The sequence below is a fragment of the Plasmodium coatneyi genome, chromosome 10, assembly GCF_001680005.1.
Source record: "Plasmodium coatneyi strain Hackeri chromosome 10, complete sequence".
In the NCBI taxonomy this organism is placed as follows: domain Eukaryota; phylum Apicomplexa; class Aconoidasida; order Haemosporida; family Plasmodiidae; genus Plasmodium; species Plasmodium coatneyi.
Genome location: NC_033565.1, coordinates 293,435 through 316,802, shown reverse-complemented (window position 1 = coordinate 316,802; position 23,368 = coordinate 293,435). Strand labels below are relative to the sequence as shown.

The window sequence follows — 23,368 nt, the reverse complement described above, 5'->3', positions numbered from 1 at the left end:
TGCCCGATTCTCTCACACCAGTGCAACAGTGTAAAGGTAACAAGTCAGCGTCATTTATGCCTCCAACTCGGCCTGTGCACCCATGTACGTGAACGAATTTCTGCGCATATATAACTATATATGAATGCCTAGTTAAGAAGTAACAGAGCTATATAAGCAAAGCGTAAAGTGCTGCCAGAACGCACACGCAACGCAGTTTAGCGAAGAGGAAGACCAAAAAGGAAGACCGCAAAAGAAATAGAAGAAATCATTATGTTACACTGATCATAGGGAAAATATACCTTCTCCTTACCCCTCCCTCTTTATTCCTTTACCAAGCAGTATAACACTTAAAATGCTAAATGCAAATGGAGACAAAAGCACGGAAGATACTTTAGACGATGATAGTAAAATAATTGTGGTGTCAGATAAGACGGACTCCAGTGGTGACACAAAGAAGAAGAAGAAAAAGGTGCGCAGGATGGAACAGAAAAATTAAAAAGAATACTTGAACGTGGCGCGTAGTGGGCATGTCCTCCATTCGGTGCACATAGTGTGTTTCCCCCCAATGAGTTGTCTACTTCGTCGTACACGACGTCCTCTGTTGCATCACATGTTGCGTGCCATGTTGCTGTATTTTGACCTTCCTTCTGCCGCGTCAACCTATATTAGTCTACATTTTTCCGCGTTTCGCATCGTTTGCGAATTCATAAAAATTGATTTCACTCCAACTTGGCAACTTGGAGCAATGGCTTCTTAGTCTAAAAAATTTTGGCAACGTATTTCCCATCCTATTCGTTCCCTCCCCCGTGCAGAAAAATAAACTGAAGAAAAAGAGAAGCGACAGTAGCAGAAAGTACTCCACGGATAAAAGCATCATAAATCTCACAAAAAGCGTCAAGGACCAAATAGTACAGGAAACGTCAACAACCGATAAAATAAGCAAGGCAACGAATGATGATACCACCGCAGGGTACAGTGACGAATACAGTGCCGAGTACGCCGTTGAACACACGGGGCGGCAGAACAACACCGAGGAAATCTTCACTATACAAAATAATCGGAGCAAATTTGTCCGTCTGTTGCCTGTATTTTTTATTTTCCTTCTTTTATTCGTCATATACCTCATATATGTAATGGTAAGTGTTGTGGGGGAATGTCCTACATAGAGGGCGGTGACTCTATTTGGTGGATGTCCTTGTAGCATCTTTCTGGACGGGAATGAACCATTTGAAGGGTGCTATGTGGAAAGTTAAAAAAAAAAAAAAATGATTATCTTTTTTTCGAAAGTGCAAAAATGTGTCAGCCAAATGGTTTACCTTTTGCCAATTTCCCTTGTAGTATCACTGCCTGCCACTAATAATGAGAAGCCACAGGAAGGTGTACGTCAATTACGACTTGAAGAGGTATGCTTGGGGTGGTAGTGGCGCGCTTTTATGGAACTTTCGAGCTAGATGGGGAGATTTAATATTTGCCCCACTGGTGCGTATGAGTTTGTGTAAATGTCAGTGCCTGACTTGGCCACTCCGCCTTACCACTTCCCCTAACCACTCCCCTCCACAGAGGAATCGCCGAAGTAGTCATTTTCCACGTCAGCCTAATCATGTACCTGGTGAATTACCTTCTATCCATAGTAGTCCCCCCCGGCTACATTCCAGACACCGATGAATGGGAAATTAAGGATCACCAAGAAAATTACGCAGACCATATGGATAATTACTTATTGGAGAAAAAAAAAACGGGAGAAAGGCGGTACTGCAAATGGTGTTGCAAATTCAAACCTGATAGGACTCATCATTGTCGAGTTTGCAAAAAATGCATTTTAAAAATGGATCATCATTGTCCGTGGATATATAACTGTGTTGGGTACAAAAATCACAAGTACTTTATGCTTTCCCTAATCTACTGTTGTGTGACTACTGTTTTTGTGTCGATAACGATGTTCAATTCGGTTAGGGATGCCATAAGTCACAGGGAGGTACGTCTCTCCAGAGCAGCTTTCGTCCATCATTCGGGTGTTTCGATTAGCGTTCCGAGGAGCGCTTTCAGGCAAATGGGTTTTATGCCTTGGTATTTGCATAACGCACACTTAGAGGGACACCCATGGAGGAATTCCAACTGTTTGTGTTTTCAGTTGGCAGGATTCGCTAAGTCGAAGTGGTTAATGGTTTAATTTAAAGTAACTTATTTTATTTTATTTTATTTTTTTTTTTCCTTCCCCCCTTTTCTTTTAGACCCCATTTAACGAGTTGTTTTTGCTACTCTTCGGAGAAACCCTGAATTCGTTCCTCGCCCTTATTATCACTTGTTTTTTATTTTTTCACATCTGGTATGCAGAAATGTGCACCCTGATGGGTGAATATATCCCCGTGAATTTTAGCCTTCCCCTCATTCGTGTTACTTTCTCCATTGTGATAATTCTGTGTGTTCATTTTTTTTTTTTTCCTCCCCTCGTAGGCTCATGTATAAGGCCATGACGACCATCGAGTTTTGTGAGAAGCAGACGAATTACCGAAATCAGTCCTACTCGGTAATGCGTCATTTTTGACAGTGTCCCTTTCCACCTGTTTATGCTTGTCTACCTGTGCTCACATTGACTCCTTCCTTATCCCGCAGAAATACTATAACAAAGGTATGTACCAGAATTTCAAGGACGTTTTCGGAGAATCGCCATTCCTTTGGTTCCTGCCAATAGGTAAATTTTTAACTTTGCCTTTTCACAGATGACTGTTCAGTTAAGCGGCTGTATGATCTGTTTTTTTCTTTTTTTCTTATTTTGACGTCCTTTCTTTATTCAAGGAAAGGTTTTATCGAAATGTGTGTAGCAGCATGCTTACCTTGACGGTGTCGACCGGGGCTAATTCCATACAACCATTTCTTCCCCCACCAGACAACAGAAAAGGCGACGGAATAAATTTCATAAAGCGCTACAGTAAGGACTACAGCGAGAAAACGTCAGAGGAAACGATCCCGATAAAATCTAGCTGCTAATAAATTTTATCTGATCCAGCTTAGGACCCATGTCCGAATTTTTTTAGTGTGCGTTCATCAGAAAATGATGACGGTCGATTGTTGAAACGGTTGGAGGTTGGCCAAATAATGGAATGCTTTTTGCGAACCTATTTTTTCCCACTTTGGAGTCGCCCTTGCGCTATGCCCACACGCATATGCGGACTATTTTTATTTTACTTTTTTTTCGTACTTGTGTTTGTTCCTTATCACATCGCAAAATTCTTCCCCTCTTGAACAGCGAACAACATGTGTGTGTGTGTGTCCCCCAGAGGAGTAACACCCACGCACATATCTAGTCTTTTTCTTTTATATATGTATGTACGTATGTATGCCGTTATTAAAATTTATATTTTCACCGTTAATGTAGTTTTTTCTAGTTTTATTAATTTTTTCGTTTCTTCCGTCTCGCGGCGGATATTCCTCGAGCGGCACGCCCAGTTGCTGTGCTATGATGTGATATGCTTTATCATTCCACAATTTTGCAATTCTCCCGTTTTGCATTTTTACAGTTGTGCAATTTTCACACTTTTTTAATATGAACGTATGTTCGATTGGTCACACCACTGCATACGGTTTGTTCACTAATAACAACTTGCATATGCTTTTCACCCGAATTTAATTGGATTTGTTCAAAAAGACATATTTTTATTTTTCCACAGAAAAGGGGGGTTATTCCGGATGGATTTGTAAGCTCCTCTGCTTTTTTCGCGACAATAGCCAAATTGTTTTTCCACCTTTTCGTGGCCAAGGTCACTGTCATAAATTGGGCGAGGTGAAATGTGACAACTTTGCGAAGGGGGTGGTGCAATTAGGATGGGAAACTTGTCAACACTCGGCGATAATTCCCTTTTTTTTTTTTTTTTTTTCAAAAATGAAAAATTTGATTTGTAGTACACCGAATTGAGCTTGGAATGAAGGACATGCGTGTTTTTTTATTTTGCACTTTCTCGATAGCGTCTGCTAATATGTCACACCTTTTTAGGCACACCAGGACATTGACTCAGTTGAAAATGCACGAGGGGCAAATTAAATGAGGGGAGGCCATTTTTTCTGAACACGCACGTTTGATCAGCATTGCAAATTTTGCATGATGAGTGGGAATGTTTTTTTATTTTTTTATGAAGTTGTAAACCCCTTTCGAAAGAGCCCTTCAACATATAGACCCGAATAACTGCCCCCGTTACGCCAAACTGTGGACTGCTAATTAAGGATGATAAGATGGAAAACCTTTTGAATGAAAAGAAAAATTTTATTAGACATGTTTTGATGAACGCGCCTCCTGGGAAAGTAGCCGACTTGGTATCAGGTGTGGAGGGATAGCATGCTGTGCACACGTTCCCGTGATGCATGCAGGAAGGGGGGGTGCTACAAGTTGACCACTCCAAATGTTGCTAGGCATAATCTCCTGTCGGCTTACGCTTGTATGTAGTTTCCCACCCGATTTAACACCTTCACGCAGACTTAAAAACCCTCTTTGGAACAAGTGCGGTTATTCAAAATTCAATTGAAGAAGCCGTGTCCGCTTACAATGAAAAGAATTATGCCATCATTCCCCTCTCGGGTGACGAATATGTAATAATCCTGTCAAATGAGTGAAGCTGCTATTTCGTTGAGGGAGCAGCAGTGAGGCTTACACCTCCGCATGTCCCTACGAAAGTGCTATAACCTGATCATGTTGGTCTATCACCCTTTCATTAACACATATGAGCTGAAAAAACGCCCCCAATAACTTCCCCACGCGAAGGTCATCACCTGTGAGGAGTCCAAAGTTGGAAATTCGTACCTCCAGCCGAAGTTGAAATCGTTGCATGACGTTAACCACTTGAAGAAGGTACTCCCACACGGAAAACTTTTTCCTCAACAAAATATATGTTGTACGTGCTTCCTTTCACCTTTTCGTAAATTTTACGAACACATTTTTTTCGTTAGAAGATAAACACAACGGTGGACTTTGAAGAAGTGACCTACCCAGAGCTTTTGGAAAATTATAGGTTCGACATTTGTTCATCAAAGGGGACAGATTACTTCGCCTTTTTCTACTGCACGGATGGGGAAGTAGAACATGCGTAATTTCACGAACATTATTTTGTTTTCTTTTTCTTTGCTTTATTCTTTTTCACCCATTTATCGCATCCCATGTGACAGAAAAAGCTGCAGCGCAAAACTGGAGGAGTATGTCCAAGTGCACTACTCGAAATGGAACGAACTGCAGACGATTAATTACCCAACTGTTAATATCAACTCGAAGAATGGCCTTAGCGTGAAATGCTGCTCGTCCGTCTACGCTACGGAGAGCGAAGGCAGATTTAATCTCCTCCTCATCATCTGTTGCGACAGACACTATTTGAAAAATTTCCAGTAAAAAAAAAAAAAAAAAAAAAAAAAAATGCCAAAATGTTCATGTACAAATTTGATTAATAGCCAAACGATGGAGATGTTCATTTTTTTTTTCCCCCACAGCGCCAGTTCGTGGAGGAGCTCCTGGAATGTGACTTTTTTAACAACGGATGAGGAAGTTCTCTTAAATGTAGAAATAAAATTCGCGCCCTTTCATTTTGTCCTATTTGGACAAGTACCTGCCTAAATGCACATAAATGGTCGTGTGTGCAAAATATTTTCTCACATGACACTCGACAAAACGCATATTTCCTTTTGAAAATTTTCCAGGGCACCATAGACGTAATTCTCACATATTTCGAAGACGCGAACATCAATTTTAAGGCCACCAAGTGTTTTGAGAAAAGGGTCCATGTGAACAACGTACGGATGAATGGATGGAAAAAAAAAGGATTGAAAACAGGGGGAACAAGACCTTTTTCGTATTGACTTTCCTATTACTGACGCCTCACCTTTTACACATTTCTAACCCATTTGATATAATTTTTTCCACTTAGGATGTTGACAATTTTTCGGCAAATATTTTGTCCGCCATACGGGAGTGTGAGAATTGCGCGCTGTATGAGTTAAACGAGTTTCTTATCCATATAGGTAATTTGCATAAGGGGTTATCAAGCTTGCTTCGTGCAGAATGAGAAGGCCTGTATGAACGTGCACCCACCCATGTGTACAACTAAGCAAGACAAAGTTGCACGTAACAAAGGAAACCCTCCTATTTGTATCCCGTTTGTTCACTTCTTTCAGATAAGGAACTGATCAAGAACACACGGAAAATAATACCGTTCAATGGAGACAAGTTTGACTGGAAGGAGACGTACCATGACATTCCAGCTCAAATTAAGTAAGCACATGCATGCTAATAGGTGTGCTTGGAAACACGTGCCTATTTATAAAAGTTGTATATAGAGAACTAAAAAAAAAAAAATGTCCTGCACTGCATCGTTTGCGTATATAGCAATCGGACGCTCTTAAACGTGCGCCATATACACGCCGTGCGAAGTGCTGTTGCTACTAAAACATTGCCTCACCAAAGATGAGTTTGTAGGATATGCTCCAAAATTCGAATGCGTCCTATTTCTGCTTCCGCTTCTGTTGGTGCTTCAAATCCTTGTGTTCCAAAATTTTCACAAAAAACTTCTTCTTCTTAGTGACAGCTAATTTTCCGAGATCCTTCATGTTGTCAATTTTTAAGGACTTCACTTTCTTCCTGACATCATGGGGTAATGAGTGTTCCAACAGTTTGAGTTGCATGAAGTTTTTTACCTTATTGTCTTCTTCCTTTTTCCTGTTTTCATTCTTTTTTGTTTTTTCGTTTATTTTTTCCTCCAGCTGCTTTAGCTTTTTGAAGGACTCCAGGCTCAAGTCTTCATCGTTTATCATTCTGCTTCTGGTTCGTTCGGTGATGCCTCTTAAATAACTTGGCCTTTGTAATTTTGCGCCTACTTTGGATCGGCTCCTCAAGGATGGAAAACACTTCCTAGAGTTTGGGGCTAATTATATGCATAGAAAAGCAGCAGTGGTGGCACGGCAAAGTTATTACATCAAAAGAATTGCTGCGTTTTTGTTTTCTCCCTTTTATTCGTTACTGCATAGGTAATTTTTATAGTTATACTTTACTGATTTATTTTTCTGCGACTTTTTGGATTGTTTAATATGCGTAAGATTGTTTCGCCACCAACGAACTCCCATTCGGTTCCATCACGCTCATTTTATTGCGTTGCAATGTAGGAGGAGCTCTAGCGAGAAGAGGATGGCTAATTCAGGAAAGGGTTAAAACTGAAAACGCAAAAGGGGAAAAGTATGCCATCTAAAGCTATCTTTTTTTTGTATACATTTTAAGAAGTGCCAAAATCGGGCAGCAATTTATGTTGTATTTTAAAATAAAAAAAAAATTCGAAAAGGGGAAATTATTACCTGCACGGCATATATTTTTTACGCAAAAACGAAAAAAAATAAGTTGACAAAAAAAAAAAAATAATGTTATTAAGCAAAATGAATTAACCTCATTACAAACTGTCATAAAAGCAAAAGCTGTTAATGATGAATAATCCCCCTTCACTTTACAAACGAATGAATGACGACAAAACGACGGCTTTATAGACATACGCGCAAATTCTTGGAGGGCAAATATGACCTTTCAAATTTGACAGATCACGTGCACACATATGTACGTGTTGTTCACTGGTCCGAGGATGCACATGAATATGCGTGCCATTTCGGAAAGGTGAAAAATTTACGCCTCCCATCTTGGACCCATCAATCAACATTCACTGCAGTTGAAGTTCGCAAAATTTTGACGTCAAAAATGGGTTTATTCGTCGCAGTTGTCTTGACGGCGGCTATATTTTCAATGCAAGTCATATTTTTGCTGACCCTGGCAAAAATGGTGTGTTTTCCATCCAAATGAGGTAATGGGGATAGGGTTATAAAAAACTGTGAAGAATTCGTATTAGGGCCATTATTGGACATACTTAATATCCCAGCCCCCGTATGCTTTAATTCTTTATTTATTTCATCTTCGAAATATTCACCGTAAATGCTTTTTCCCCCTTTCCCTGTCCCTGTGGGGTCCCCACCTTGGATAATATAGTTGGGAATAATCCTGTGAAATAGGGTGTTGTCATAGTAGCCCATTTCACATAAGGAATAAAAATTGAAACATGTTTTGGGGCTATGGTACCAGTACAGTTCTATTTCGAACTCACCCAGGTTTGTGTAAATGGTTATGTGTCCTCTTTCTGCTTTTCCTTTTAATTTATAATAGGAAATTTTTTCTTCAAAGGATTTTTTTTTTTCGGACACGGCGTTGATTATTTCTGTTTCTTCATTTTGTTCGTCGTCACTGTAGCCTTTACACAGGGTGAACATTTTAGGAGCTACACGATGGGGTCTCTCTTATAGTTTCTTGCAGTGCGTTTTAAGTTTAACAATATAAAATTGGGCTAATAATTTTATTGCCCCTTTGATACGTGAATGGACGTTCTTTTGTTGGGAAAGCCTTCCTGTGTTTGGTCCCCTTGTGCGTGCCTAGGTTGGTACGCGTATTGTACGCCTGTAATTACGACTAATATAGCAATTCTTGTGGAGCTGTTGCGACGATGCAATGCAGAACTTTAGAGGGTGGTCCACGTTAGCTACTTAATTGTTCTTTTCCTTTGCAATGGCGGAAAGAATCGCTTACAAAATGGTTAGCCTCCTTTTTATGTACTTCTTTAAGCGCGTATCTCTTTTGACGCTTCAACGGAGGTATCATTTTTGATACGTAAGTAGAAGCACCTGTATTTTGATTTTCCTCTTTTTCAATTAATTCGCGTCATGCTGCAGGGGCCTACGCGCAAGATGAAACGTTTAACGTTGGGGGTTATACTCATCGCCCATTTTTTGGTAGATCGTTTTGTGTTTTTTCTATCCTTGGTGACAATTTTGTTTTGCCCTTTTGTGCGTCACGCGTCGGGTGCTCAGAACAATTTTACAAAAAAAAAAAAAAAAAAAAAAAAAATTCATTCTGTGATCTACCGTCACGTAGGCACACCTCAGTACCACACGTTGGCGGTTGGCGGGAGTTACCCCTATTTAATAGGATCTTTGAGGGGGATTTCTCTACCATTTGCGTAAATGCTACGTTTAATGTGACACGTTCCTCACCCCATATAGTCCAGCAGGGGCAACAGTTTGAAACGGCCCTGCCGATTTAAAATTATTTAAAAGGAGCAAATTGTTTTCTTAAATAGTTTAATGGGAGGAAGGGAAACTAACTAGTGGGCGACCTGAAATGCAAACTGAGATGATGGTGTCTCCTCAGGATGTTACAGGCCATTTATAAGTTGGCATGAAATAGGCCCGTAGGTACATATTAAAAATAAAAAAAAAAATAAAAAAAAAGCAACAAAATGGGGGATGCCAAATTGTAGCTACAAAATGGCAAGGGTATTTTTTCACCCCCTCTGTAGCACAATATCCACACAAATATGCAACCTTCTCATTTTGTGAAAGTTGCAAAAAGTTTGCTTCTGAGCTTTTGTGCGCACGAGACGAACGTGTGGCGATGTACGGGGGGGTAGGAAAGAAATCTCCCCCGTTTATGTTGGCCGCAGTTACACAACCAGCAGCAACACCACCACCACGACCATCACCCCTACGGTTGACACTTCATGTTGTCCCTTTTTATAATAATAAAATCATCGAACTTTCTGTCGTGGGAAAATACAAATTCATCAACTTTGGGATAAATTTCCAAAGCGGCGCTGGAAAGGTGGTCAACGCTGTCATTATTCTGTTCACGTGAAAGGGGCAAAATCGTCTTAGGAATAACGTAATAGGCAATTTTGTTTAAAAATAATTTATTGTACAATTTGGTCATATTTTTAAAATTAATATTTCTACTTTCAGGCTCTTCATTTGGATCCTTTAACAAAATTAAGCGAATGATTTCTTTTTTTTTTTTTAATTTTTCCAACTTGTCTTTATTTTTGCCAAAGTGGTCTCTGTACTCGTAGGCAATTTCTTCCCTATTTATGAGGGTTAAAATTTTTAATAAATTTTTTCCCGTTAAATTAAGCAAAAACTCACTTAAAAAGGTTAATCGTTCTTTGTTGTTCAGCACATGTAGTCTTTTAATTAGGCCAATGCCGTTAAGGTCTTTCTTTAAAATGATGCCACATTTTGTGTGCAAATTGATATTTTCTTCAAGGTTAATAACTGTTGTTTTGTTTATGCGGTTTGTGCAGGAGAATGCGCTCAGGATATTTTGCGTGAAGCTGACTCTTCCTGTGTATGTGTGTCCAAGAACCCCGTAGGTAATTTTCCTATCTGTGTTAAACAAGCTTTTCACAAGTGACTTTACAAATATTTTGTAGTTGGTACTGTCGGTGGGGATACTGCTTGAACTCCCTGGTGCCAATTTTGGTGCTCCATTACTTCCTCCCATCACTAAATAGCTCAGATTTTGCCTCTGATAACATATAAACGGTATAGTTAAAAAGGAGGTGCGAAAGAAATGTAGCCACTGTTGGATTAGAGGCACCTCGACCAAATCGCATTTATTTAAAATTAATATGACTTCCTTTTTGCACTGCTTAATGAAGTCTATTATGTCTTCCTCTAAATACAATAACGGGTTCCTAACATCGATGATATAAAACAGGGCGTCACAATTTCGTATAATTTCTAGTAGGTTATCCACGTGTAAGTACTTCTCATTCAGTGAGGGGTACCTTTCTTCCTTTGCCTTTTCGAACATGTGCATTTTTGTCGCGAAGTTTAGATCCAAATAGTTGTAAAAGGGGATGGCACATGGGTTAGCTTCTCCTACAGGTGCGCTTTCACATGTCGTGCTACCATCCATGGTGCTATTTAAAAGTGCGCCGCAGGGGACATTAATTAGTTCCTCATGAGGGACCCCCTCCGAGGAAATGTCCAGCTGAAACATCATATTCTGCAGCGTGCAGTCATCGTGTTGATCCAGGCTGAATTCCTTGCATGTATCCTCATCACTGTTATTTCTATTTTTTTTCTTCGAGGAAATTATTTTTATATTACTTAATATGTCCTTTTTAAAAATACATTCTGGTATTTTCATAGATTTCTTCGTACTCCTCCTGTGATGGATTTTTGTCTTTTTAATGATTTTTTTTAGTTTCTTCTTATGTGCCGCTACTTTCTTTGAGATGGCATATTTCTGCTTAAGGGGTTGCCTCTTACTCGTTTTTCCCAGCTTCACCATTTTGTTCGATTATCCTTATGCGTATGGAATGGTTAGACAGTCCTTGGTACAAGGATAAAGGTAACGACAGGGCGCAGAAGTGGGGTGGCTCATCAGACAAAATGAAAAGTTGCCCCTTCACATGAACGGTTAAGAAAAATAAAAAAAGGGGTGGTGGGTTCAAACGGAAGAAGTAGGCTGACAAAGTGGGCCCACTTTTTCATTCGCACAAGAGCATATTATTGCACGTGTATAAGCCCCATGACAGCACACGCGTATGTTCAGGTCGCGATGGTACAGAGTTACATAGGTAAAGCAGAATGAATAGTACGACTTTTAAAAGTGGGCACTGTAATGTTGCCTGCTACGTTTGCTTAAAGTGGAAATGCCTTTATGCCACTCCACAATGTAGGATAAAAATACAATACAATGGAATAATTTCTAAATTTCGTTCGTTTTTGCTGTTCAAGCCGTCGCAGCAAAAAACCTTCAAAGTGGAACAAAAAAAAAAAAAAAGGATTTCCCCACTTCGCTTAAGCAATATGGCACTATAACATACGTATTTTTATCTATTCAAATGGATAGATAAAGCAGCGATATCTTTTTTATAAAAGTAGATGAGTTTCCAATTTTTAAGCAACTCTTTTGTAAAAATATTGTTATTTTAAAGGGGGGAAAAAAAAAAAAAGGCAGCTTTTCAATTTGCTGGTAAAAAGCAAGGGCGATAAAAAAAAGGAGCGGATTTTTTTTTTTTCCTTTTTTGTGTCGTTTCGGAAAAACCTATGCATATTATACAGGTTCTAGCTTGATGCCACGCGCTTAGTACAATTTAAAATTCCGCCATTTGGAAAAAAGCACATACAAATTGGTGAACACCGTAAAGGAAAAAAATGAATTCAATCAAATGTACAGAATGATTAAATGGAGTCATTTTTTTGTTCAAAAATTTGGAAAAAATTTACTTTTCCATTTTTGGAAGCATTATCCATTTTTTATAGGAAGAAAGGGCATATAGAAGTTAACCCAACTTGGCCAACTGACAGAGGTGGCACTTGTTTTTCCGTTCACATATAATATAGCGTATGCGAACCGTCTTGTGTTATCCTTTTCCCAGCATAAGCAGCGAGGAGGCGAGAGGAAATTTTTTCCCCTTTTTCCGTTGTTTTTTTTTTTCTGTTTTTTGCCTGTGCAAGGAGCAGAAGTAAGCAGTTTATTTTTATTTAAAGGTTCCCTTTTCTTCAATTTTGACAATACGATTGTGCTTGGACATGCCCAATTAGCATGTTGATAAGGTAAAAGTGGATGGCACAATCGAGGGAAAAGGTAAAAAAATGAAACCCAAGTCTTAGCGAACTTATTTCCGCCTACTTTTATCCATGCATTAATGGGAAAATAACTACGGGGAGATCAAATTCCCCCTTTTGAGGAAGTTTACATTTTTAAGCTTACACAAGGGAGCTCCGAAACGTGGTCGTTCTTATTTTGTTGTAATATTTTTATCATCCCCGTGTGAAAATCGGACAATATTATCTTGTATGCTCAATATGTTACAAATAAATCGCTTTAATAAACCCGGAAAGGGCCTTCTTTTAAATAAATAATTGTGCAGTTAGACAATGGCACAATTCTGTTCCCGTTCACCATGCACCTGTTCACACGCAGTTATTTTGTTAAGCCAATCGAAATGATCACTCAGATGTTTTTACGAAGAAATGTAAAATTATTCAGCCATTCGCAATATGAATGTAGAAAATGTGCATGAATCGGGATGGGCACGTTTTTCCCTCATTTGGGGGTAGGGATAAGCATCCCATAAGTAGTACATAAATGGGGGAACATATTTTCATCCTCTTGGAGCCTGTACATCTGCCGCAAACTCCCCATATGGAATGCATTGAAAAGTTTTTAAACTTTTTTTTTATCCCCCCTGTGTTCAAGCGTTAAATGTAGCTTTCGTCATGTAAGCACCCATTTAGGGTGTCTAGAAAAAGGTGGGGGGGAACAAAAGCATATGCACATTAAAAAAAATACCTTAAGCCTTAAAATTTGTGAGCTTCTACTACATCTCCTGGGTTGACGCCCTCCTCATATTTGCTATCATCTGGTTGTATCTGCGGTGAGAGAAAAGATAGACGAAATTACACATTTTGGTATTACAGCCTAGGTAAATATGTCTGTCCCCATGTTGAGGAATTTTTTCCTCGCAAATAGAGCAGCATATGGATGGGCCTTTCAGACCCATTGACGTGCCCATGCATGTGTGTTTTTCATCACCGATCCGCGTGTTTCACATTTCTTCGTCCTGAGACATGACTGATGAGGATTTTCCAATTTGGCAAAATCGAACACGACGTAACTTTCCCGATCGACGAAGTAATCTATGACTTCGCAGAAGTACCCCTCAATTTTGTTTTCTAAAAGGGGAGATGAACCGGGATGCACAAAATTGGTGAGGGGTCGTCTGTTATTGTAACCGCAACGGAGTACCCATTGGAGGGTCCGTTGTCCATTGTCTGTTTTTTTTTTTTACCCATTTTGTTACCATCCTTCGGAATAGGTTGAAAATTCAGTACCATAAAGTTTTGCATTTTTTCCTGCGAGAAGTTTTTTTTTGTGGGAGAAGTTGATATAATGGGAAGTTGCAGCACCCGTTGGGGGGGCAGTCTGCACTCTAGGCTTCAATTACCTTTGCCTTTTTTATGGCCTCATTTAGGGTTTGGAAGTAAAATTTCTCCACCTTGTGGTTACATATACCTTGTGCGTTTACAAGTGCGGGGGAGAATTGCTCAAATATTTTTTCCTTCACGCTGGTAAGCCACCTGAAGGGAAGCCGGTGAGGTTGTGTCCACATAGGGGGTATGTGCTTGTAACCAGCTAAGCTTATCATCAGAGGAGGTTCTTTTTTTCGCAGAATTTGCTCCCTTTTTATGTTACAGTTCGTCATGTCTTGGTCTTTTAAGGACAAATTTTTTGTCATAGCAAAGTCGGATTTCTTGCTTTGTGGCATTGTATAGGAAGTAATTGCAGAAGGGGTCTTCATCACAGTACTTTCGCGACAGGGGGGTGAACACATTTTGTTTGAAAATGAACGGTGTTGCTTAGAATATTTATGTAAACAGGGTCCGAATGTACAATTCTATGCACATCGGAGGGGTAACTCCTCTGAAGAAATAATATTTTGGTTCCAACCAGTTCTCCGTGGTTTACGCTGAGGGAGGATCTCCTTTTACTTATAACTAGGAAGAAGAAATAAGAGGTGATTAAAATTTTCTCCTTCATTTTATGGTTGACGGAAAAAATCGCATTGAACATAGCTTCCACATTTTCAACTGACCATTATAATTTTTGCAGTCGAAATACGATTCTGGAAGGAAGAAAGGAAAAGGGATTAGGCAAATCAGGAGGGGTATCGTGTCACCCCATTTGGTGATGTAGATCATTTGAGGGGAAAAGGTGAATACTTGGAAGGACCAAATATTTCTTTTGCGTTATCCCGTTGTCGAAGTTGAATCCGGACGCCTGTCCATCGGGGTGGGGGAAAAAAAAGACGAGGCACACACGTGTATACATGCATTTTTGTATTTACGTGCCCACGTTGTGGAGAGAAATAGATGCGAACGATTAGTGCATAGTTACAGCACATTTGCAGTGGCACACTTGTCCTGTGCGCCAAAATTGTAAACTGGTAAGAAGCAAAGAATAGAAAGTTCATTTCCCACCACGGTATTGGCAACTGCCAGGAACAGACAAAAGTAGCTTATCCCTCGGATGACGCACCTCATTTTCAAAATGACAAACAAAGTGAATTACAAAAAAGGGGGTGAACAGACAACGTAGGGAGTGAAGAAAACGCGGAACAAATTATCGTGTAAGAGGTGGAAATAACTTTGCACTGTTTTAAAAAAAAAAAGGGAATAATCTTAATTTGCACGCTTTTGCTGAAAAAGACGATCTCCCCCCCAAATGATGTAACTAATTTGGACATTAAAATCAATTTGGATTATCTCCTCGTGCTGACCATTCGATGGGGACCTCCGAATGTATATACAAAGCGGTGCAATTAGTAGGTGACATAAAAATATACGCATTAAAAAAAAAAAAAAAAAAAAAACATTCAGCGGAGCAACAACATAGAAGCTTCATGACTCGATCACCTGGAAGGTCTAGCAGCGTTTCGGCAGTAGAGCAGCTTTGTAACTTTCCTTCAAGTTGCCTTTACGTTCGTGCGTTTTGCAAATTTTACCATTTTTTAAAAGAGTAAAGGCGCTTTATAATGTTTTAAAATGAAAGGGGAATGGGGAGGAAGTCATATTTAAAAAAGTTACAGCGAAGCAGCGAAAAGAGGAGGGGAAGCTAATCAACATATCTTTTTTGTCTACATTAATATAAATACACTAAAAAAATTTTTTTAAAATAGCTCCTCCTCAATTTAGCTAAGCGGGTTGGACATCTCGTATAATTCTTAACAAAAAAAAAAGAAAAAAAAAAAAAAAAAGGCAGTACGACTGTCAGCATGATGCTAACTTTGTCAATATTGCAAAAGGGGAAAAAGAAAAAGAAAAGTGGAGACACAAATGAAGAAATTAAAAAGATTCAAATTAGTTACAAAAAAGGGGAATGCATATTTGCGGGATGAAAAATGAACTTCATTTTTTTCCCAAAGGTGTATGTGTGCAATTTATTCCGTAAGGGTTGCACAAGTTGGTGCTGCAAATGGGGTTGCTTGGCAGGCTATTTGAAGTTCAGCAGAGCTGCTCAGAGGTGACATATTTTGCACCGTTATCAGTAGCTTCTCATCGTTTCAAACTGATTCAAGGGGCATTTCTTCTTTCCCCCTCACCCGATGACGAAGTGACTCTTGAAACCCATTTCCTCCTTGGAGTCCTCCACCTTCTCGCGCCTGTCCAGGATGAAAATCAAAATTCCAATGACGGTCAAGCAGATGAGGGTGATATAAATGATGGAGTAAAACTTCTTAGACGGATTGACGGAAAGCTGAATTTGCCACTTGTTCGCATTGTCCAGCGGGTATGGAATGACAATGATATGCGAATTTGGTATAATGGATACCCACATGTTGTAATATTTCTCTTCATGTGTTGGCATGCCTACGTAGAACTCTTCCACGTAGTTACTGGTTCTGCCAAGTCCAAACAGAACATACGGTAACTGCAAAGGGGAATGAGCGGACTGGCTTTTCTGAATTCCAATTCGGCTGGATTTAATACCATTCACATCAACCACGGTAATTTTGAATGTCGGTCCATGGGCATTTCCCCCTAGCGTTTTGGTCGTTATTTTATCCTTCTCCTTGTAACAATCGTTAACACATATGCCATTTAAGGCGGTCGATTTTAGGAAAAGGGAATCCGTTTCGTTGCTTCTGATGAATCCGACGGCCCCATACTTGCTCTGCTTGCTAGACGTTTTGTACTTGCCAAAGATGAGTATATCTAATACGCCATTTTCAAAAATGTCAAAAAAAGCAGAATTGTAAACATCCGTCACGAATTCGTCTGGAGATGTAACGAATTGGTAAAAATTAAAGAACCCCCGAATATCTATGTTATTTTCTTCATATACACCCTTCTGTTCATTTTTATAAATGCGCACATACTTCTGACCTTTATCATTTTTCAACGTTATTAGTAGGTCTAAGAACCCGTCGTCATCTACATCTCCGACGCTTAGGTAGTAAGGGTAGTCTGCATTTCCTGACAAGTGCAAGCCAGACGTATCTACCACGGATATGAAGTCATCATTTAATTCTTGCACAAAGGTGAAGTCACTTTCTGAGCATAAGTTGGATGCCAATCTGCATTTACTTTCATCTGGTTTTTGCCAAGAATGGTCACATATCTTTTTTTGAACATTTGGGATGAAGAAAATTTTATCATCACTGACACAGCAGTAGTTACAGTAGGAGCTTTTGGTACACGTTGGAACTACAATATCGATGGATCCATCTCCATTAAAGTCTCCAAAGAGGACTTGCAAAGAATTGGGTGGTAAATTATAATTTTCCTTATACTTCATGTAGATGCTTTTTCCATCCACTATTTTGTTTAGCCATATTTCTAGGGAAGTGTTTTTTTTTGCGTTTTTTTTATCATATACAGTGAACACCAAATCGGCCTTACAATCTCCATTGATGTCTACAACTGCACTCGAATTAGGGTTGGTAATTTCGCCCACTTCTGCGTCATCAAATAGGTCCATATTTTTCCACAGCGCACTTTTGAATGCCCCTTTTTTGTTAATCCAGACGAAGCGAGAAAAACCGCCTGGCTCACTGGAAGGTTTTTGTCCTATAAGATCTGGCAGCCCATCATCATTTATATCACAAACAAGAGGGTGAACATTACTAAAGTAGATGCTTCCATGAGTTTCTTTTGCGCCTCCCTTTTCGTTACCGGGTACACCATCTGTTTCCTCGGAGTCACTTTCCGCATCTGATATGTTCTCATTTAAACGTTCCTTCTTTCTTGAGTTAAATACCTCTTCCAGTTGGTCATTTTCGTTCTGCAAAAATGACGCAATATAATACTTGGGATATTTGTTACTATCCTTAGGGTCCTTAAAAAGCGCGAGGACGTCTAGCGCGCCATCGAAATTGAGGTCAATCGCAATGACGTTCAAGACTTGTCCTTCCAAGGTAACATCCGCGTGGTGCACAAATTTGTTTTCATGGACGTTGAAGATGTGCACATAGATAGTACTCATCTGCTTATCCTTGTCATAATTAAAAAGAATCAAATCCGTTTTCACATCAGAGTTGTAATCCCCAAAGTCGCCAATCTCTGCGTCTATGTTCAGTCCAAGGTTGTAATTTATTTTGTACTCTAACTTTTCCATAGGACTTATAGACTTCCATTTTTCGAACAAGTTCCAGTTATACCCTTGGACGTGCAAACCTGTGTAATTCGCTTCATTTTCTTTCCCTGATAGGTGTATAAATGTTCTCTTTATGATGCTGTACAGGAATAGAAGGGACACCAATTCGAACACAATGCCGTACTTTCTGCATATTGCCATGTTGAGTCTTTTGCTGAGCGCGTGGAGCGGGGAAAAAAATAGGTCACCAAAAGTGGTGTATACACAAGGGGTGCTACTTAAAAAATAGGATGCTTTGTTCCCTATCAAATATGTCCTTTTTTTGTGTTAAAAGGGAAAGAATCGCCCGTCTACGTCACGTATGGCTTATGCGCACGTCAACGGTATGCTATGCCCCGTTCCCTAAAAATCATTTTAAGGAGTGGCCAAAGGGGAAGACGCGTTGGGGCAAACGTTAGGGAATCTCCACGATATTTAATAAAGGCACATACACACACACGCGAATAAAAAAAACCACTTTGTGTAGTGGTTCTCATTTGCGGGAAATTTCAACAACCTTTGAATTCTGCCAACATACACAATGAGATGTTTCAAAAGTTCTTGATAAAATAAATTCATATGCAAACAGGAGAATTTAAAAAAAGAAAAAAAAAAAAAAAGCCAAATCAGAGGGAAGAGCACGTATAAACATGCATTTAATCAAATGTCATGTCGTCTGTTATGTTGTGCAAAGTTATATACTACACGAATTCGTGAACAAATATGTACATTTACAGGCGGACTGCTGAATGAGGGGGCATTTCCCTAGCAACAGAACAGGTTAAGCATGTTAGTTGGACTTGACACAAATGGGTACATACATATGTTCAGTAGGTATGCCCTGCACGTATTTATATCTGCCTCTGATGCGTAGTCCGCAGCAGTACTGCAAACAATGCGAAAAAATTCATAACAAAAATTCTCTCAACATTGCATAACGAGCCATGTTAAGGGGATGAAAATGCCGCCAATTGTGATCATTGTGCGGCGAAGTATGCCTAATTATGGCTAAGTATGCCAAAGGATATACTAGCAAATGGGGCAAGCGGCAGGAAAAAAAAAAAAAAAAAAAAAAAAAATGCTGCTTGTGAAAATACGTATGGCGTGATGAAAAAGCATCGCAAGTGATAAATGGATAAATGAGTAAGATCAAATTGGAAGGAAAAAATTTCCCAGCGTTTTCACTCACTGCGGCTTTAATTCGCACCAGTGTTCCAGTTATATCAATGTGCGGATGCGCGTTAATTCGATTCATTACTTATGCTACAATGATATAATATATGCGTGGTGCGTGCTTTCGGAATGTATAAGAAGTGCCCTGCTTTTTCGCAAGGCACCTCGGCAAAAGAGCAGGGATGGGATTTAGCCAGGGGTAAAAACGATGGGCTATAATATGCCCAATTCTCTTTAACAATTCAAAAGGTAAAAAAAAAAAAAAAAAAAAAAAATCAAAAATTAAAATTAACGCTAACGTTAGCGTAAATGTGAAGGTAAAACAGGATCAAATGCACAAACTGCGCTCAAGCGTCGAGCGTCAAATGCCAAAATAAAATTCCCTCTTTTCTTTTACATGAATGTTTGGAAGCTTTGTACCTCTGCAGGGTGTACCAGCGCCTCGTACCTGTTTGGTCCAATTTTCAGCCCAAAGAAGAACGATATGTTTACCACTTTGGAGTTATTTCCGGTGGGGCGCTTAAAAAGGTAGGAATTTCCCTCGTTTATTACGTCCAAATGGGAAGTGTACATATCTACGTTATATTCCTACCCGTCTTTACTTAAAATTCTTCATTGGGAGGCTCATTCGGGCTACAAGAAAAAAAAAAAAAAAAAAATTAATCTTAAATTAAAAGTTGGCTTAAAAGGTGGTACTATCAGTCCAAGGCAGACACAACAAGATTGGCTGCACTTTGCTTAATGGTATATTTCGACAATGCTAGGACAAATGCGCGTGTTGCATGGTTAAGACATTTCGCCATATGCCCCACTCTCCCTACTTGCACTTCCTGTCCAGGGCCCAGTTCCTCAAATTGTGGTAGGTTGTAGCTCCGCAAATATTGTAGTGCGTCTTCAAGTTATAGTAATAAGGCAACCCGCCACATAAATTATCATAATCCAGCTGCTGCAGCAACTCAAAGTTGTATGAATTTTCATACATTTCTAATTTTAAAAAGTTAACCCCTTCTTCGTTCTTTAATTTAGTTAGCAGCTTTTCCATACTGTTGCAGTATTCGCAGTCTTCACTGTGGAAACAAAGGAGGTGTGGTAATTTTTTTTTTTCCAAATTGAGAAAAGAAAGGGCATTCCTTTTTCTTCTCCTCCTCCACGTGCCAGCTAATCTCTTATTCTGCGTAAAATCTAATGCTTGGTAAATCATCGGTGCTGCGTTCTGCGATGCTAAATGTTTTGAATGGTGGCCATTTTTTAGAACCACTCCCCTGACCGCGTTATCATTGTGGCGAACAAAAAAAGGACTTAAAAAAATTGTAAGAAAAAAAACGGACACAGAGACAATGCTAATTGTGCGAAACCGGGGTGAAAAAAACATGAGCAAAAAATTATTCGAAGTGGAAGGAGTTTTCACGTTTTGCTTTAGCTAACTTATATTTGTTATTGTGTGCAACATGGAGGCACGTATGTGTGGGCAGATGGTCTTAGGACTAATTCGGCTTCATCAAATATGTTCCCTTTTTAATTATACACGATACGAAATGCGACACGATAAAAATTGCTCTGCATGGTTACTTCTACTAATGCTGTGGTGAATGAGTCACGTGGGGTGAGTAACTAGTTTGTTTCTAATTTGAGGAGCGGCGTATTCTCGATCAGGAGAGGTACAAATTTGCTTTTTCCTAAACAATGTAGGTGGATTAAATTGGCATAATAAAAAAAAAAAAAAAAAAAAAAAGTGACTTCTTTTTTGTTATATGTGCTTATATACCAGAGTAACTGCTCACTAGTGTGGTAACAACTACGAGGAGTTTTTCAAATTAGCAAAATGGCACAAGCGTTGATTCCGTTTATATTTGCTCCCTCTTGCTTAGCAACGTTTTTCATGCACTTTTTGTAGTTGTGCGCGTAATGTGGCACATCATGAGAGGTGTATTGCTTCGTATGTGGCTATTTACTGGCAAACCAAGTGCCACGACACATTGTAACGTCACTTCCCAAGGTCGCCATGCTATGTTGATTTTCCAAAAATGCAGCCGAATGGGGGAGTCCCGCAAAAAAGGTGTATGTGAAAATTTTTAAGAAATAAACTTTTCTCTTTTTTCCACCCCCCTGCGGTTTTTGGGTGGCCCCAAAGGTTGCGAAACTGTGTATGTATAAAGCACGGTCAAAAGAAAGCGCGCACATACGAACGCACATACATTTAAAGAAACGGCCGAATGGGAAGCCAGATAGGGGAACAGAACACTCATGGAGCAAACCCTACACGCATCTTACCACGTAACAACAAATTGTAAACAATTCCATACTTGAAATAGGAAAGAATGAGCTCAGCAAAATTGACTTACGGAGAAAAACGATTTTTTTCCAGCTCCACTTTTACTATAGGAAGACCATCCCAACGTGGTTAACCCGTACATCTAGGTAGTCCCTCCAGAGCAACCCACCCCTCTCCCATGATAGAGGCAAATTTCTGCTATATTTGCACACGTCTGCCTTTCACATAGGCGGGCACCCCTTTAAGGCATCACACAATAGGGTACAAAAATATCCCAAGATGTGTTTGCTCCTTTTTTTCTGTATATATATGCTTCATGCTTTGAAATGCTTGAAAATAAACCCAAGAGTTAAAAGGGACACACATTTATTAGCACCTAACGATAGCACGTACAAGGGAAGACTACGCGAAAGAAACCTATGCTTATTAAGGAGTAAAATAAATTTAAACTTTTGGAAGAAGAAATATCATGAGAGGTCCATAGATGAAAAGCTGAATGTCATCCCAGTGTACATATTGACAAATTATAATAATTCACCCTACATATTTCACGAAAATGAAAAACAAGTGTGTTACCTTTTTCTATGTCCGTACGATGCTGAAAATATGCTGAATGATATAGTAAATAGCAACGGGGTGAGAAATACCAGGAATATAAAAATACATTACTTGAATATGCAGAAGGCTTATCAGCTGATAAACGAATTTTTACTTTTGAAAAAAGCAGAGAAGAGAAACCCTCATGTGGGAAAAAATAATGTCTGCTGGAAGTTAATCCCGTCAAAGAGACAAATGCAAAATGCGCATTTATTGTTATCCTTCAATAAAAGAAGCGAACTAGTATGTCCTATTTTTTATGTAGACGGGTATTACCTCCAACGGGATTCCAAAGACATTGTGCCTTTGTTTTTCGATGTGGAGGATTTGAAGAGCGCAATTGAAAAGACGCCCCTGAAAAATAACAAAATCAAGGTCCTAAATTTTGTCGACGTGATCTTTTCGGTAAGAGGAGAGCAACTGGGTAGAGGCGCAACGGGGGGGAATAACCCTCTCCGTGTGCACTTGTGCAGCCCCTAAGGGAGGAATTACAAATGCGCATCTTCATATTTTTAGCGTACGTGTGTGTTCTTTGCGTAACCCTTCTTGCGCATTTATCCTTCACATTCGCGGATGTGATATGCAAACGAAAAATTGCCACCTTTTTCGACAGGACGATCACAAGAAGTTTGGATTCATACCCAGTTCGAAGAGTGTGGCTTACTTGGACAAGTTGAAAAAGATTGGAGTGAGGAAGTCCTATTTTTAACTTGGCTTTTTTTATTCTTTTTTTTTTTGCAGTTTTTTTCCCCAACGCGTTTTTCTAATTGTGCACTCTTTTGTATATTACAAAATTTTTTATTTGCTAAATTGATTTTTTTACACCTCGTTGTGGGAACCTTTTTTTACAGTTTTTTGGTTTTCTTTTTTCGTCCGTTTGTTTTTTATAACATAGAGATTCCCCTTTTGAAAGAATTTGTCCTTTCTTTTTTCCATGTCGCCGTTATTTAATTTGTTTTTTTTTACAAAAACTTTAACCAAATTGTAAATTAGTCAATGTGTGATTGGTGCAGTGGCACACCCACAGGGACCAGGCAGTAATTTTACCCCACGGAAAATACCACTTGGTGGGAATACATTCGCGCGCAATTGATGGAAGCCAAATGAGAGTTAAAGTTGGGACAATTTCCTTTTTTTTCTTTTTTTTTTCTTGAAAATGAAAACAGAAGGTGTGCGAATTTGTCAGGGCAATCATCATGTGTCACAATTAAGTAGGACAGTAATGACACGTATGGAGAAAAAAATTATGGGTAGCTCCTCTTCCACATTATGGGGTAAATATTCTTAAGCATAAAATTACGTGATAAAGTCGTAAGTGTGTTTACACGTGTACACATCATTATTACACGTTCCAAATAGCTTAA

General features: G+C 39.3%; 9 protein-coding genes across 9 annotated transcripts; 3 read left to right on the top strand and 6 right to left on the bottom strand.

Moving 5' to 3' along the window:
* Nucleotides 1–334: 334 nt before the first annotated feature.
* PCOAH_00028730 (Palmitoyltransferase) lies at nucleotides 335–2,970 on the top strand (the record flags this gene model as incomplete). Its single annotated transcript, XM_020059677.1, has 8 exons — nucleotides 335–451; nucleotides 795–1,118; nucleotides 1,321–1,385; nucleotides 1,543–1,957; nucleotides 2,214–2,308; nucleotides 2,437–2,509; nucleotides 2,596–2,674; nucleotides 2,870–2,970. 8 exons carry the CDS (start codon nucleotides 335–337, stop codon nucleotides 2,968–2,970), a joined length of 1,269 nt encoding a protein of 422 aa, XP_019915249.1.
* Nucleotides 2,971–4,021: 1,051 nt separating this feature from the next.
* PCOAH_00028720 (F-actin capping protein) lies at nucleotides 4,022–6,233 on the top strand (the record flags this gene model as incomplete). The annotated part of the gene is made up of 9 exons (XM_020059676.1): nucleotides 4,022–4,297; nucleotides 4,451–4,563; nucleotides 4,736–4,822; nucleotides 4,924–5,057; nucleotides 5,137–5,349; nucleotides 5,452–5,563; nucleotides 5,659–5,751; nucleotides 5,886–5,979; nucleotides 6,133–6,233. The coding sequence occupies 9 exons, from the start codon at nucleotides 4,210–4,212 to the stop codon at nucleotides 6,231–6,233; spliced, it is 1,035 nt and encodes a 344-aa protein (XP_019915348.1).
* Nucleotides 6,234–6,459: 226 nt separating this feature from the next.
* PCOAH_00028710 (Uncharacterized protein) lies at nucleotides 6,460–6,768 on the bottom strand (the record flags this gene model as incomplete). The annotated part of the gene is made up of 1 exon (XM_020059675.1): nucleotides 6,460–6,768. The coding sequence occupies one exon, from the start codon at nucleotides 6,766–6,768 to the stop codon at nucleotides 6,460–6,462; it is 309 nt and encodes a 102-aa protein (XP_019915449.1).
* An 876-nt stretch (nucleotides 6,769–7,644) lies between these two features.
* Nucleotides 7,645–8,256, bottom strand: PCOAH_00028700 (Peptidyl-prolyl cis-trans isomerase; the record flags this gene model as incomplete). Its single annotated transcript, XM_020059674.1, has 1 exon — nucleotides 7,645–8,256. One exon carries the CDS (start codon nucleotides 8,254–8,256, stop codon nucleotides 7,645–7,647), a length of 612 nt encoding a protein of 203 aa, XP_019915199.1.
* Nucleotides 8,257–9,523: 1,267 nt separating this feature from the next.
* Nucleotides 9,524–11,110, bottom strand: PCOAH_00028690 (Uncharacterized protein; the record flags this gene model as incomplete). The annotated part of the gene is made up of 1 exon (XM_020059673.1): nucleotides 9,524–11,110. The coding sequence occupies one exon, from the start codon at nucleotides 11,108–11,110 to the stop codon at nucleotides 9,524–9,526; it is 1,587 nt and encodes a 528-aa protein (XP_019915486.1).
* Nucleotides 11,111–13,128: 2,018 nt separating this feature from the next.
* Nucleotides 13,129–14,980, bottom strand: PCOAH_00028680 (Uncharacterized protein; the record flags this gene model as incomplete). Its single annotated transcript, XM_020059672.1, has 8 exons — nucleotides 13,129–13,200; nucleotides 13,364–13,503; nucleotides 13,620–13,683; nucleotides 13,776–13,908; nucleotides 14,024–14,136; nucleotides 14,279–14,325; nucleotides 14,424–14,608; nucleotides 14,809–14,980. 7 exons carry the CDS (start codon nucleotides 14,527–14,529, stop codon nucleotides 13,129–13,131), a joined length of 675 nt encoding a protein of 224 aa, XP_019915385.1.
* A 945-nt stretch (nucleotides 14,981–15,925) lies between these two features.
* On the bottom strand, nucleotides 15,926–18,124 carry PCOAH_00028670 (T-cell immunomodulatory protein-like protein; the record flags this gene model as incomplete). Its single annotated transcript, XM_020059671.1, has 1 exon — nucleotides 15,926–18,124. The coding sequence occupies one exon, from the start codon at nucleotides 18,122–18,124 to the stop codon at nucleotides 15,926–15,928; it is 2,199 nt and encodes a 732-aa protein (XP_019915294.1).
* Nucleotides 18,125–19,952: 1,828 nt separating this feature from the next.
* Nucleotides 19,953–20,336, bottom strand: PCOAH_00028660 (Uncharacterized protein; the record flags this gene model as incomplete). Its single annotated transcript, XM_020059670.1, has 1 exon — nucleotides 19,953–20,336. One exon carries the CDS (start codon nucleotides 20,334–20,336, stop codon nucleotides 19,953–19,955), a length of 384 nt encoding a protein of 127 aa, XP_019915196.1.
* Nucleotides 20,337–21,686: 1,350 nt separating this feature from the next.
* PCOAH_00028650 (Uncharacterized protein) lies at nucleotides 21,687–22,713 on the top strand (the record flags this gene model as incomplete). Its single annotated transcript, XM_020059669.1, has 2 exons — nucleotides 21,687–22,409; nucleotides 22,618–22,713. The coding sequence occupies 2 exons, from the start codon at nucleotides 21,687–21,689 to the stop codon at nucleotides 22,711–22,713; spliced, it is 819 nt and encodes a 272-aa protein (XP_019915448.1).
* Nucleotides 22,714–23,368: the final 655 nt, after the last annotated feature.